Consider the following 15,389-nt stretch of genomic DNA (forward strand, 5'->3'; position numbering starts at 1 on the left):
CTGTGGTCAGAAACTGTCCATTAATGTGGGTCTAGTGGTCGTCTGACTCAAACTGTGCTACAGTCTCTAACTACACACTAGCAAGGTGGAGCTATGAGAGAAGGGTTTCTGATAAAGTGGCCGGGCAGTGGAATAATAATCATTAGTGAGTGAATGGAGCCTGTGAGCTGTGAGCCGAATGACTGGCTCTGTGTTCGCAGCGGAAAAAATGTATCGGCAGCGCTGAGCTTAGTAAGCAAGCGCAAGGTCACTTCTCTGCCCCAGACAACATCTCAGCCACTCAGCTGCTGCGTCTTACTTCCCCTAAAGTCGTCACATCATGTCTCCAGTTCCTCCTGCAGTCGCTGACGGTTACCTTCGAGCTCATTTGTGGCCTTCGCCCTGCACAGCTGCTGCTTTAGAGAGATTTCATATGTGCAGTTTGTAAAATACAGCCGCAGGACACGAACAGCTGCAGACAGAGGTTTGGATGCACCTGATTGAATGTATATTTTTCATAATCTTAATAACTATGTTTAGTATCATTTTAAAAAACGATGGTTCCTCAAGGGCTCTTTAGTAAAGACAATGGTTTTATACAGAATCATTTGCATGCTTAAAATAGTTCTTTGCATGGTGAAATGGTTCTTCAGATTGATGGAGAATGTGTTGTTTTTGAAAATGGTTCTATATAGCATCAAAAACATCCTGCTATTGCTACAAGCTTGACATTGTGACAATAGAACCATATACAACATATTGTCCATCAATTTGAAGAATCAGTTTGCCAAGCAGAGAACAGAGTTTTAAATATGTATTTTGTAATGTTAGAATAGTTTTTGGTGTTAAAATACTTCAAGTTTACTTCTAGACTGGATAATCTGAAAGTGGACATTAAAATTGTTTGTATTATATTTCACTTTTTCATACATGTATTTATTTTAATTTTCTGTTGCTCTGTTAAAATGACCATTTAAAGTTAAATTAAGTGAGACAAACTCACGTTTGTGCCATATTGCTTGATGCATTTGAATGATTTGTGCTTAGGTTCAAAGAACATGTGGAACAAAAGACATTTAACATCTCATATACAAACACTAAAGGGGAGTTCCACCAGTTTTTCATACTTTCTGTATAATTCTGTGTGTGAGATGTAATCAGAGTGATTCAGAGTGGTTTGGTGTAAAATGGTTAAGATGTCTTTACAGTGGTGGTTATATGAACCAGGTGTCGCCATGACTACAACACAAATATAGACATTTTATTTACTATCCAAAACCACCAGTGAACCTACACGTGTCTTCTGAGTTTATATGGAATGTTGATGTTGGGAAAATAGTGGAAAATCTGAAATAATAAGTTTTCTTTGGGGGGTAGTTTGCCTCACAGCACCTTGCATGTATCAATCCATCATGAATGGATATTAAATAATACATTTTAGGCCAAAAAAATCTTCTCAAAATTGTCGTAAAACAATGTTTCAGATCAGGCAGTTTATTCATAGCAATTTCATGTTATAACTTTATGTGAAGGAGCTTTTAGAGGTGGACGTCTGGTTCCTATCATCACCACTGTTAACAATTCTGACTCTAAGTTTCCCTAGAACGGAGCATTTCCCTTTAATGTGTGAAAGACGTTTTGATCTGAGACAAATGTAAACAGTGAAGCTGTGGCCTTCACTCTCGAAAAAGATGTTCTTCATAGGTTCTTTAGTAAAGACGGTGGTTCTATATGGAACCATGAACACTCACAAAACCTTTTGCATGCTTAAATGGTTCTCTGCATGGTGAAATGGTTCTTCAGACTGATGGAGAATGTGATGGTTCTATAAAGCACCTAAAAGGGTTCTGCTCTTTTTACAAGCTTGACACTGTAACAATAGCAGAACCCTTTTTAGTGCTATAAAGAACCACCCCATTCTCCATCAATCTGAAGAACCATTTCACCATGCAGAGAACCATGTAAGCATTAAACAGTTCTATCATGGTTCTAAATAGAGCCACCGTCTTTACTAAAGGACCCTTGAAGAGTCATATTTTTAAGCGTGAACATATGGAGTTAAGTTTATAAATCTCTATGTTCTCAGTGTGGTCAAGCCTGGTCTTTTCAAAGCTTTTGGGGAAGCGTGCTGAGCTCCTCCTGAAGCAGGAGTGACGTCTTCTGTGTGAGGCGTCTCTGAGTAACCATCACTCTTTCTCTGAAAGCTGTGTGTGTGCAGAGAACAGCAGGTGTGTGAGAGTCTGCAGCTGCACTGGCAGAGCGAGAGCTGTGACTAAAACAGAGAGAGCACTGAAACTGACCTCAAGACTGACCATCTGTGGGTGGGTCCTTCATCGTCAGTGCACTATGGTAAAGTCAAATTTTATCTTTCACCCTCTTCTCTTCCTGATGAGTCTGACTCTGTCTTTGCTCATGTTTCTGCTCCGTGTCCTCATTTCTGTGCCATTATGTAACTCTTGTGTTGTTTATCTGGTTTCTGTGAAGCACCGTATTTATTTATTTATTTATTTATTTATTTATTTCACTTATTTTTACCAGCTGTTGGCCGTTTTTCTTTTTATTTATTCTCAAATAGTTTTTGCAGGCTCTGAACTTTGAAGATCACCATGCTCATAGTTTTTCCGCCTTAATGTTACAATTAGAGATGTTGATGATTAACTGATTAACCAGTGACTGAAACAAAAACATTAATGTTCAGCCTATGCTTTCAGTTAACTCTCGATAAACGGTTCACATTTGAATAGTAGGTTTTTCGTTCACCTTAATGACCTTTTATGAGAGTAGAAGAGCGAGACGTGTTCCGGTAGCTCAGCTTAGTGATGCATAACTTTGGCTTTTCTCCTTGGCTCTTGTCTCCTCAACTGCGCTTAATTTTAACCAGCAGTGTCAGAGCTGTAGAGAAGTCAACAAGTGGTCTTTACTGTCATTCCACATGTAATTGTATATATCATAACCAAATGTGGTTCTTTAGGCCTCAAACACACAACAGCAACATATCACACAGAACTACACACATTACGCACATTACACAGAACTACACACATTACACACATTACACAGAACTACACACATTACACACATTACACAGAACTACACACATTACACAGAACTACACACATTACACACATTACACAGAACTACACACATTACACACATTACACAGAACTACATACAATACACAGAACTACACACATTACACAGAACTACACGCATTACACACATTACACAGAACTACACACATTACACACATTACACAGAACTACACACAATACACAGAACTACACACATTACACACATTACACAGAACTACACACATTACACACAATACACAGAGCTACACACATTACACAGAACTACACACATTACACACATTACACACATTACACAGAACTACACACATTACACACAATACACAGAGCTACACACATTACACAGAACTACACAGAACTACACACAATACACAGAACTACACACATTACACACAATACACAGAACTACACACATTACACACATTACCCATAACTACACACATTACACAGAACTACACACATTACACACATTACACACATTACACAGAACTACACGCAGTGCAGACACACAACGGAGTGCAGAGTATACAATAAATACACCAAACCTTAAACACACAGAACAATAAATTCACCGAATAGTAAATATACAGAACAATAAATAAACTACCAGATAATAAACACACCAAACAATAAACACTAGACATGATAACAAAACAGTATATATACATATATATGTATATACACACACACACGTAACATTATGACCACCTCTTTGTTTTTACGCTCATTGTCCATTTTGTCAGCACTGCTGGGTCTGATCCACTCAGACCAGCGCAACACACACTAACACACCACCACCACCACCACATAATGAAACTAATTTCTTACAAGGTTCAGTTTGTATGAAACTGTAAAAACTTAAGATGTTTTGGATGATAAACGGAACTGTAAGTGATTTCATGATAAGTGAGAAATCTGTACAGCATTGAGAATGAAAAGATAAAGAAACTGACACCCACAATGCCTCATATTTGAAAAACAAAAACCAAAATATCACTAGTTAAACTGATATAAACAGTGTTTTTTGCGAATAAACAGAAAAATGATCACTTCCATATTTCTAACAATATGTAAACTGTGAATAAAGTGTTGCTTTTTTTTTTTGGTGTTTAGCTTATAGCATTTTGATCTACACTCTATGAGTGCACTTGCACCACAGCTGGTGTGGAGGGTTCAGGGTGTGGTAAATTGGTGTGTGGAGGGGTTTGCCGTGTCTGTCTGTGTTACAGTAAAGGTGCAGACGGTGTTTGAGCTGCTGAAGCGTCTCTGTTTTTGGACACTGCTTTTCTTTTTAAGGTCGAGGCTAATTATAACTCAGCCGAACGTGTTCCGCCTACACGTTTATAGAGAGAGAGACAGGATACACATCAGATCCTGTCCACCGCTCACTCACTTGCTCTCTCTCTCTCTGTCTCTCTACAGGAAGTTTGTGGTTTGGTATGTTGCTGCTGAGACAGCGCTGTGGACGCTGCTTGTTTTAGGCTTTTATTTCTCGGATCAGGGGCTTCACAGTAAGCCCACTCTGGCTGCAGCTCGTTGAGGTTAAGGGAGGTTACAGTAGGGCAGGTCATGAGATTAAACAATAGTCTGTGCGAGGAGGAATATTAATGCAGTCACACATCACTATCATCTGCATTGCTGTCACTGAGTGAGAGAGTCAATGAGCAGAGCACTGCAACCAGTGACAACATAGTGAGCTCACTGTGTGCTAACATGAGTGCATTAACCCTTAGGGCCCCAAAAAGACACGTGTCAGACTCTGTGTTTCTCCACACTGTTATAAATAAAGGTTCTGTGCAGGTACATTTTTTGTTCATCAAGGTACAAACAGTGTAAATGTTCCCTCAAAGGTACAACCATAAATAAGTTTTTCCAGGTAAAAAGTACGTATTTGTACCTTTTCATATCCTAATGTTTTAAAACAGAACAATAAAATAAAGAGCCTGGAGACGAGACCGGGTGTGTGGAGTCAATACAACTTAGAAAATAAAATTTCATTGGATTATGGTACAATTATGTTCCCTGACTAAAGGTGCTGAGATGTACCCTTGAGGGTCCAACCTCAGTAACAAAAAGCGAAGTTTCAGCCTTTTAATTATATGGGATGTCACATCCCATGTAATTAAAAATAATGCGTAGCCACACCTTATTAACACATGGGAATGAGATCCTAATGCGTGGCCATGACACATTAGGATCTCTTTCCACACCGTACTAAGTCCTGGCCACGCATTAGGATCTCATTCTTACACCTTACTAACCTTACTACTGCTCTTGGGTAAATAGATATTGGGGAAACTCTTGGTCTACTTGAGTCAGGCAGTAATCGGGTTTCTGTTTTACAGCCAGCCAATAAACTCACAGAATGAGACGTGACATAAACGTAATGTAAAACTCAAGCTTCATGAGTGGCTTTTCTTTTAAACATCAAGTCACTGTAGCAGAAAATGTGAATGTACATAATCTAGAAAATTAAGGAATATTTAAACCCTTCATTTGGTCGAGCATGTAGTCAATTTCAGTGTTGCTCCAAAAGTTTTGTGTAGCGTCTCGCAGGTGCTGTGTTAAACGCTGCTTGCTGTTTCTGGGACAGCACTCTGTTTTCACTTGATCCGAAAAGGGAATTCCACTGATGTTTTAAAATTTCTCCATAGTTAAATCAGTAGCAAATAAACAGAGTGGTTTGGTATGAAACGCTCCATTTTAGAGAAACTTACCGAGTCAGAATTGTTCACAGTGGTGGTGATAATAGGAACCAGATGTCCACCTCTAACTGGCATTTTAGATATTAATAATAAATTAAACGCCTATATATGCATTGTAGGAACCTATCACCACCACTGTAAAGAAATCTGGGCTTGTACGTTTTTCTACAAACTCACTGTTTCACATCAAAGCTCTCTGATTAACTTTGTTTACTTCTTAATCATTGAGCTATGTGGAACTTTTGGTAAATCAGTGGAGTTCCCCTTTAATCCGATCTAAGAAATCGGAGTATGCTGTTTACATGACCACTCCAGTAATCAGAAATCTGATAATGATCAGATCATTAAGTGCATGTAAACACACTCACTGACTTTTTACCTTGAGAGGTGGTGTGAAGTTCAGGAAAGTGGTGAAATGTTCAGTTATAGTACTTGAGTGTACAAAACCTTAATAACTATAAGCTTAAAAAGCTTAATATTGTGTGTTGTGTTTATGTATGGTGATATTATATTTTAGCCGTATCGTGCAGCCCTGCTTTGTGCTGATGGTTTGATGGAGTGGCTGTGTGAGTGGCTGTGTGAGATGCTGATCCAGGATCAGTTTCATTCTTAAACTCAGATGATGAGACTAAACTAAAGCCTGAGGTTTTACCTGCTGTTCACTCTCTCGCCTACATACACGCACACACTTTCACACTTACAGCCAACACAACCTTCCCTACTACACCCCCCCAACTTTCCTCTGCCCTTTGCCCCCCCTCAATTTTTCAGTTCAATTCAGACCAGCTTTATTAGCATGACTGTGAAGTACAGAATTGCTAAAGCATTACAACAATAACAATAAACAGCCAAAACAATAATAAAAATTAAATAAGATAAAAAGAACTAACAGAAATCATAAGCACAGAAATTGTTATAATTACAATATTATAGTGTTATATATATATAACACTATATATATATATAGTTATATATATATATGTGTGTCTGTGTGTGTGTGTGTGTGTGTGTGTGTGTGTGTATATATATATATAAAATATATATTTTTTATATATATATACACACACACACACACACACACACACATATATATATCTGTCTTACTCACTGTTTCTCTCTCGATCAATCTGAAGAACCATTTCACCATGCAGAGAACCATTTACTCATGCAGATGGTTCTTTGAGTGCTCATGAGAACTCTTGAAGAACCATCTTTTTTAAGAGTGTAGTGTATCTGACTCCTGCTCCCTCAGTCAGTCATTCCTGCAGCTGGATTGTACAGTAAGACATCTGTACAGTTGTTCTATAGGATGTTTACAGTTATGTAATCCATATGACTGCATATGTGTGTGTTTTACTTCTCATCTTTGATCTGGTTTTCTTTACTGCACAGATCTGTGTTTGAGTACATTAGAACTTCATCTGTAAATCTGCACAGTCAACAGTTACACACAGCATCTGGGCTCTTAGTTAAGGTTTCATTTTATCATATACATCCTCTCATCACATCATATTCTCTCTCTCTCTCTCTTTCTCTCTCTCTTCGCCGGCTCCTCCTCCCTCCTCCTCCCTTACTCTCTCTCTTAGTTTTGACTCACAGAGGCTGTGTGAGTGTATTAAATAGAGGAAGTTGTTACTCAGTGCAGCCCGCTCTCTTTCTCTCTCTGTGCCTCTCGGTGTCTCTCAGCCGTGTCCATGTGCACTAATGCAGCCCAGAGCAGTGAGCCAGGTAAGAGAACTGATCTGTTTCTGTTAATCTGTCTGGCTCCAGCGCAGTGTGTTTTAATCAGTGTGTATGTGTGTGTGTGTGTGTGTGTGTGTGACTGTGTGGCTATGGGAAGTGTGTTGGTTCAGTTGGCTGGTCAGTGGCTCAGTTAGTTTCAGTTTTCAGCTCTGTCTTCTCTGAGCTGTGGATGATTCTGTGTTTGCAGCACATTTGAGTTTCTCACAGGAAGATTTTCTGAACCGTGGTATGTGTGTGTGTGTGTGAGTGGAGTTTGTAAGAGAGTGTGTGTGTGTGTGTGTGTGTGTGTGAGTGGAGGAGTGTTACGAGCTACAGTCAGAGACGGAGAGATGACACACGATAAAGTTTCCTCTCCTCTCACCACCAGAGGAAAGAACACCTGAGTGTAGGATGGAGAGAGAGAGAGAGAGAGAGAGAGAGAGAGAGAGAGAGAGAGAGAGATACAGAGAGAAAGTAGAGAGGGAGTTACAGAGATAGGAGAGAGAGATACAGAGAGATAGTAGAGAGAGGTACAGAGAGATAGAGAGAGAGATACAGAGAGAGATACAGAGATACACATAGAGAGATATAGAGAGATTAATTGAATTGAATTACAGAGATAGAGATACAGAGCTAAAGAGAGACATACAGAGAGAGATACAGAGAGATAGTAGAGAAAGAGATACAGAGAGAGATACAGAGAGAGGAATTGAATTAGAGAGAGAGAGATGTGGAGATATAGAGAGAGATACAGTGATCACATTTACACTCTACACACCTTAATTGACAAATATGTTCATCAAAATCATGTTTCACTGATTTCAAAAAGCATGTGATTGTGAAGTGGATGAAGTGCTCTGTTATAGAGTCCTCCACAGTGCTGTTGGGGGTAAAGTTTAAAAAACAAATGTAAACAGAAAACAAGTGTGTAGTGAATACTGGCAACAGAAGTACAGTCCAACACTGTTCAACATCTGCATTAAGGAGTTAGTGCCACAGCTGGAACAGTGTGCAGCTCCTGCTCTCCTGCTTTATGATATGGAGGTTGAACTCCTGCTGTTTCGCTACCTGGGCCCTGCCTGTCAGTTTGAAAAGACAAACAAAGAAACCCAGAGTTCAGGACACCCCTCAGCATGCGCTAAATTATACTTACCTCAGACTCACCATCTTCGCATCAGAAAGATTTCGTTTGGCTGTAATTGTGAAGAAAAAAAATTGAGCTCTATTTGCTGTCAGAAAGAACTTCCACAAAATTAAAATTCCTATATGAATTTGGTCCAAATTGTTCGACAGTATAATTCAACCAATAGCACTTTATAGAAGAGAAATTTGGGTTCCACTCAGCAGAATCAGTCATGCCAGCGAGGACATGCAACCAACTGATAGTACTCCACTGACATCACAATCGCGCTGCTGCCATATGGTAACATCATCAGGTTCATTCTGCAGTGCTGTGTCTGTTATGAGATGAAGCCATAACTGATCCAGCAAAGACAACAAAAGAAACATCTTTTTAAATCAAATTCTTAAAGCATATTAATTGACATATTTGAGTGTATTGACTTGATTTGAATTTGTTGCTGTGGTGATGACAAATGAAAGCTAAAGTTTAAACCCTGCGTTACTCGCGCCCATCCCAAACCGCATACTAGCTCACTAAGTAGTGTGCAAAAATAGCGAATATCCCATTAGAAGTGCTCTCATTAGTGTAGTAGGTGAAGTACAGAAGTGTGTGGTTCGGAACACGGTGTTAGATCAGCCAGTGAGACGTGTTCAACAGCTGCTCTGTTTAGTGCTCGTTAGCTGCTCATTAAACACCTCCAAGAGAAAGTTTGAGGGGTTTGTTGTTTATGGAGCATTTATTGAAGCAAATAAATGCATTTATTGAGGTAAATTAATGTGTTTATTGTGGTAAATTACTGCATTTATTATGAATAAACTGATTAATTTATTGAGGATAAATTAATGCATTTATTGAGGTAAATTACTTCATTTATTGAGAATAAATTAATGCATTTATTGAGGAAAATTAATGTGTTTATTGAGGTAAATTAATGCTTTTATTAAGGTAAATTAATGTGTTTATTGTGGTAAATTACTGCATTTATTATGAATAAATTATTGCATTTATTGTGGTAAATTACTGCATTTATTGAGGATAAATTAAAGCATTTACTGAGGAAAATTAATATGTTCATTGAGGTAAATTAATGCTTTTATTGAGGTAACTTACTGCATTCATTGAGGTAAATTACTGCATTTATTGAGGATAAATTAAAGCATTTACTGAGGAAAATTAATATGTTCATTGAGGTAAATTAATGCTTTTATTGAGGTAACTTACTGCATTCATTGAGGTAAATTACTGCATTTATTGAGGATAAATTAAAGCATTTACTGAGGAAAATTAATATGTTCATTGAGGTAAATTAATGCTTTTATTGAGGTAACTTACTGCATTCATTGAGGTAAATTACTGCATTTATTGAGAATAAACTAATGAATTTATTGAGGATAAATTACTGCATTTATTGAGGATAAATTAATGCATTAATTCAGATAAATTACTACATTTATTGAGAGTAAACTAATTAATGTTTTGAGAATATATTAATGATTTTATTGTGGTAAATTATTGTATTTATGGAGGATAAATTAATGCATTTATTGAGGATAAACTAATTAATTTTTTGAGGATAAATTAATGCATTTACTGAGGTTAATTACTACATTTATTGAGAATAAATTAATGCTTGTATTGTGGTAAATTACTGTATTTATGGAGGATAAATGACTGCATTTATTGAGAATAAATTAATGCATTTATTGAGGAAAATTAATGTGTTTACTGAGGTAAATTAATGCATTTATTGAGGTAAATTACTGCATTTATTGAGGATAAATTAATGCATTTATTGAGGATAAATTAATGATTTTATTGAGGTAAATTACTGCATTTATTGAGGATAAATCAATGATTTTATTGAGGTAAATTACTGCATTTATTGAGGATAAATTACTGCATTTATTGAGGTAAATTACTGCATTTATTGAGGATAAATTAATGATTTTATTGAGGTAAATTACTGCATTTATTGAACAATGAATCTGATAAAATAAAATATCAAACATCTTGTCTTTGTACTGTTTTTGTTTAGATACAGGTCAATGTAGATTTTGAAATCACTCTGTTTTTATTTGCATTTCACAAACACTCCCAACTTTTTGGTGTTTGTATTTGTTTCTGAATGCATGCATGACCATCTCCTGCTCTGTGTATCCATCAGGGTGAATTTTGGCCGTGACATCGATATCATGCCCACTGGACCTAGCCTGTCCCAGGGCATTGTGGGTACACTGTAGCTGCTGCCCCGGCTGTGCCAGTATGGATTCACCAGGTAAAAACACACCGTCCTGTTAGCTTTGCCATGCACACACACCAACATCTGAATTCTTCATAATTATAAACAGAGTCAGGTTTGGTGTAGAAGACTCCATTCTAGAGAAACTTATGCAGTCAGAATTGTTCACAGTGGTGGTGATAGGAACCAGGCGTCCACCTCTAACAGCTCCCTCACAGAAAGTTATTACATGATTATGTGACTCTATAAACTGTGTCTTGACTTCAGATTTTTAGTAATTGCACATAGCAACTGCCTAACAACACCCTAGTAAACCACCTGGGATACCATATCAGCCTCCTAACAACACCCTAGCAAACCACCTGGGATACCATAGCAACCACATAGCAACACAATGCTGTAGCATATTTGTAAATCTGAAAACTCACCCAGTTTCCCAAGAGTTTGGTGTAAAGAGTGACTGTTCCTCATTTTTTAGATTGAAGAGGAGATAAGTAAGATCTTAGTTACTGTGAGGAAGAGAGCATCACCAAACTAGAACAGAGACTTTACTGTTAAACCAAACATCAGCACTGCAATGGCAAGTGAGTTAGCAGTTAGCCAGCACTGCCAATATGGGACCCCCAAATACCAGGAAGTATTTTACATATTGGCCCAAAGTATGTGGGAACAGTATTCCTTTTACCTTGGGAATGTCGTGTCAGGAAAAATTGGGTTAATCCCTTAAATGGCCCAAAGTTTTATTACGCTCTTCTATAATCTAAGAATAGCTCAGCCAGTTTGCATTGAAGCCCATGTAGTTACTGAATAACAAGCCTTAGTATGTAATAAGCCTGAGTTTTTAAGGGGTTAAATCTAGGAGTCTCCAAACGTCAGCATGCGGTGTACAATAATTTCCAGGTCTTAAAATTTTTCTGCTTGATGCACCACCGTGAAGCTGACCAGTCTTTTCCACACCAGTATGTGTGTGTGTGTGTGTGTGTGTGTGTGTGTGTGTGTGTGTACAGGGACAGAACAGAGGAGAGTGATTGAGAGCTGGTTGAGTATTTAAGCTGCAAACCTGAAAAACCTGACACATTGTTAGCCGGCAAATCCTTAAACACTATCCCACTGTTTACATTTTCAGAATTCGCAGCGCTCGAGTCGGAAATCTACCGAAGCCTGCAGGCCATTTTGAGGGAGCTGGATTCTCTACACCCTGTGATCAACAAAGGTGAGGCGCTCACCTGGAAACATTTTAGGAAACATTTATCTAGAGTGCACGCCTCCGCCCTCACCTGTAGAACACTTTACTATGCATTTTCCTAGAGTTCATTCTTACCTGAAGTGTGAACTCACCTGTGGCATGAACTCACCTGTGGAACACTTTACTATACATTTTCCTAGAGTTCATTCTTACCTGAAGTGTGAACTCACCTGTAGAATACTTTAGTGTACATTTATCTAGAGATCATTCTTACTTGAAGTATGTACTCACCTATAGAAGACTTTAGCGTAGATTTATCCAAAGTTGATTCTTACCTGAAGTTTGCACTCACCTGTGGTATACTTTACAGTACATTTCCCTAAAGCAGAGGTTCCCAATCCAAGTTTTGGTGACAGTTTGCTCTGCACATGTTTGTGGTTTCTCTATGCTTCACACCTGACCCAGCCAACAAGGTGTTTGTTGATTGGTTAACAAGTTGAATCAGGTGTGCTGGATGAGACAAAGCACAAAGACATACATAGTGTTCCATCATCAGGACTGGTACTGGGAACCTCTGCCCTAGAGCTCTCTCTTACCTGCAGTACGCACATAGCTGTAGAATGCTTTAGTGTACATTTATCTAGAGAGCTTGATGACCTGAACTATTTACTCACCTGCAGCCTGCACTCACCTGATGTGTGCTTACATTTACTTATCTAATCATTATCTGAAATATGCAATCTCACCATGTTTACATACGCTTTAGTGACGCTTCGCTGAGGAGCAGTGAGTGTGAAAACACCACTGTGTTTACACACTGCTGTCACTGCTTAGGATCGTGGAATCTGTGCTGCAGGAGTTGACACAGGCTCTGAGCTATATTTAGAGACACAGCGTCTTAGTTGCCGAGCACCTGTTACATTCTGCACCTGCCAGTAAAAGTTTGTTTTGTAACCGAGCTTACATGCTTACAGGAACTGGACAATGTGTGTCTCCAGTAATAGGTTTCCCATAAAGGCTGGAAAATTACTTCCTAGACTTCTGCGAGGCCGAGCAGTATCAGAATCAGAAAGTTAGTCTGTGTGTGTGTGTGTGTGTTGTCCTTTTTCACATACCATCGATGCTTGTTATTCCCTAAAAAATCAAAGAGACAAAAACAGTTTTCTCTCTTATGATTGTGAAGTTTCAGATTAGAATAGAATATAGAATAACTTTATTGCTGGGACTTCAACTGTATCAATGTAACGGTTATGTTCCTGTTTCAGTGAAAAATAAATTTAAATAATGGCACAAGAAATGTACATTCAGAAGTTCACCCCACATATATTAAATCGCTTTTGTGTATATTACTGATGTAGTTATTTCACAGTTAAAATTGTTGCTGAATCAAAAGTTTGATGCTTTTAATTATTTACTAAAGTTTTGAACACTTATTCAACGTATCACATTTCCCCTTTTATCAATTCTAGCATGTTTAAACATTAACTGTTTCTCATTTTTGGCCCTGTTTATTTGACTTGATGTCATATTTTGTAATATATGTGTTTAAATAAGTAAATAAGTTAAATAAGTTTAAATAAGTGTTTAAAACTGTAGTAAAAAAATTTAAAGCATCAAACTTTTGATTCAGCAACAATTTCAGCTGTGAAATTAATGCAACAGTAAGGTAAACAAAAGCGATTTAATATGTGTGGGATGAATTTTTAAATTTAGGTTTCTTGTGCCATTATTATTATTATTTTTTCACCAAAGCAGGAATGTAACCAGTGTTCTAAATGCCACGGCAACATCTGATACACTGAGTGCGTTTACATGGACTTAATAATCTGATCATAATCGGATTTCTTCAGTTATCTGATTCAAATGGTCATGTAAACAGCACACTCGAATCTAGAAATCTGATTAGGAAATTCGATAAGGAGAGCTGGATTTTAGCTCAGTATCAGATTTCTCAGTGCATATAAACTCCTACTCGGATTCTCAGAGTCTTCTCTTCCCAGTTTGCACATGTGTGAAACCAGACTGGAAATAAGTAGCAGCATTGCTGCGGCAGCAAAAAGTTTTGGAGCGATGCTGAAACCAAACATGTGCTTGACGGAATGGGATATAAACATTATTTATCTTCTGATATGTGTGTTCATACTTTCAGGTAAAGTGCTATGAAGTTTTTTTTTTTTTAAAGCCGCGGCATGAAATTTGAGTTTTACGTAACGTTTACCTCACGTCTTCTGTGAGTTTATTTGCTGGTTGTAAAGCAGAAACCTGAGTACTGTCTAATTGATGGCTAAAGGTTTTTACATTAAACATTACTTCATTTACAACTGGCATGAACAATTTTGTGTTTTTCTGATTGTATATGTTACAGATTCTGAGTTTTAATGCTTGCAACTTCATCATCCTGAAAGCATCCGAAAACAGATTTAACATCGTCCATGTTGTCACTGTTCTTTTCTCCCCAAGTCGACCAGAGCATTACAGTTTCTGTGTTGACTATTTCTTCCATGCCTTGAAAAATGCAAAAGCCAGGCTGGATTAACACACAATCCTCAAGTAACGTTAAAATCATTTACAAAAATGAAATATGAATGAAAAGTGGTAGTAGATTAGTCCTTTAGGTCCAACTTAATGAAAAACTGCCTTTTAAAGATATTGGTAAGGAAGTGTATGATCAAAACAGTATTTTTTACTAAACTCCCATTTTCTAACAGCCCACCCAAAACCACTTACCTCCCTGTACTGTTTGCCCTCTTACATCATCTCATGACAGGGCAGCAGACACAACATTAATCACATCAAACATAGACATAATTCAAAACAATTACTCACAACCGCCCATTGCTTAACCCAAAACCTTAAAAAAAAAATAAAATGACTATGACATTCTGGCTTCTATTTTTAGTATAACAAAAACTACACATAAAAAAATCATATACAAAACTTATACATGCTACTGTACATTACACAAAAGCCATTAAGTTATTCATTCATAAGCCATCATAGAAACAAGAATAAGCACAAAGCATCTGAAAAGCATATATCATCATCAAACATCAATCAAATATAACAATTTCATTATTCAGCGTCCTCCTTCATATGGCTTCAGTTTTACTACACTGTGCTTAACATCACTGAAATGTTCCTCTTTTCTACAAGACATTTTGTTTTCTAACATATAGTTTAACATTACCTTTACTGAGCTGACATTAGCCAGTGCTTACAGCATCAGCTATCAACAGGAGCTGAATAGATTTTGTTTTGTGTCGTTTGCCATGTTGTGAAACTTCATCTCCACTTTTTTAAATTTTGTGTGTCGTTTGGTGTGAAATGGTGGTGATAGGAACCAGGG

General features: G+C 37.6%; 1 protein-coding gene across 3 annotated transcripts in view; it reads left to right on the top strand.

The window, feature by feature from the left end:
- The first annotated feature begins 344 nt into the window (after window positions 1-344).
- Window positions 345-15,389, top strand: part of LOC118808146 (phosphoinositide 3-kinase regulatory subunit 6) — a 45,429-nt gene continuing 30,384 nt past the window's right edge. The window contains exons 1-4 of one of the 3 annotated variants that reach the window (XM_036570611.1): window positions 345-463; window positions 2,184-2,328; window positions 10,783-10,893; window positions 11,984-12,070. In XM_036570611.1, coding sequence (XP_036426504.1) covers window positions 10,881-10,893; window positions 11,984-12,070 — 100 coding nt within the window. In that variant the 5' untranslated portion in view covers window positions 345-463; window positions 2,184-2,328; window positions 10,783-10,880. Of the gene's footprint in view, window positions 464-2,087; window positions 2,329-7,350; window positions 7,502-10,782; window positions 10,894-11,983; window positions 12,071-15,389 lie in introns of those variants that run through there. The other 2 variants (XM_036570610.1, XM_036570609.1) reach the window with 2 other exon arrangements.

Source organism: Colossoma macropomum, unplaced genomic scaffold (genome assembly GCF_904425465.1).
Source record: "Colossoma macropomum unplaced genomic scaffold, Colossoma_macropomum, whole genome shotgun sequence".
NCBI classification, from domain to species: Eukaryota; Metazoa; Chordata; class Actinopteri; order Characiformes; family Serrasalmidae; genus Colossoma; species Colossoma macropomum.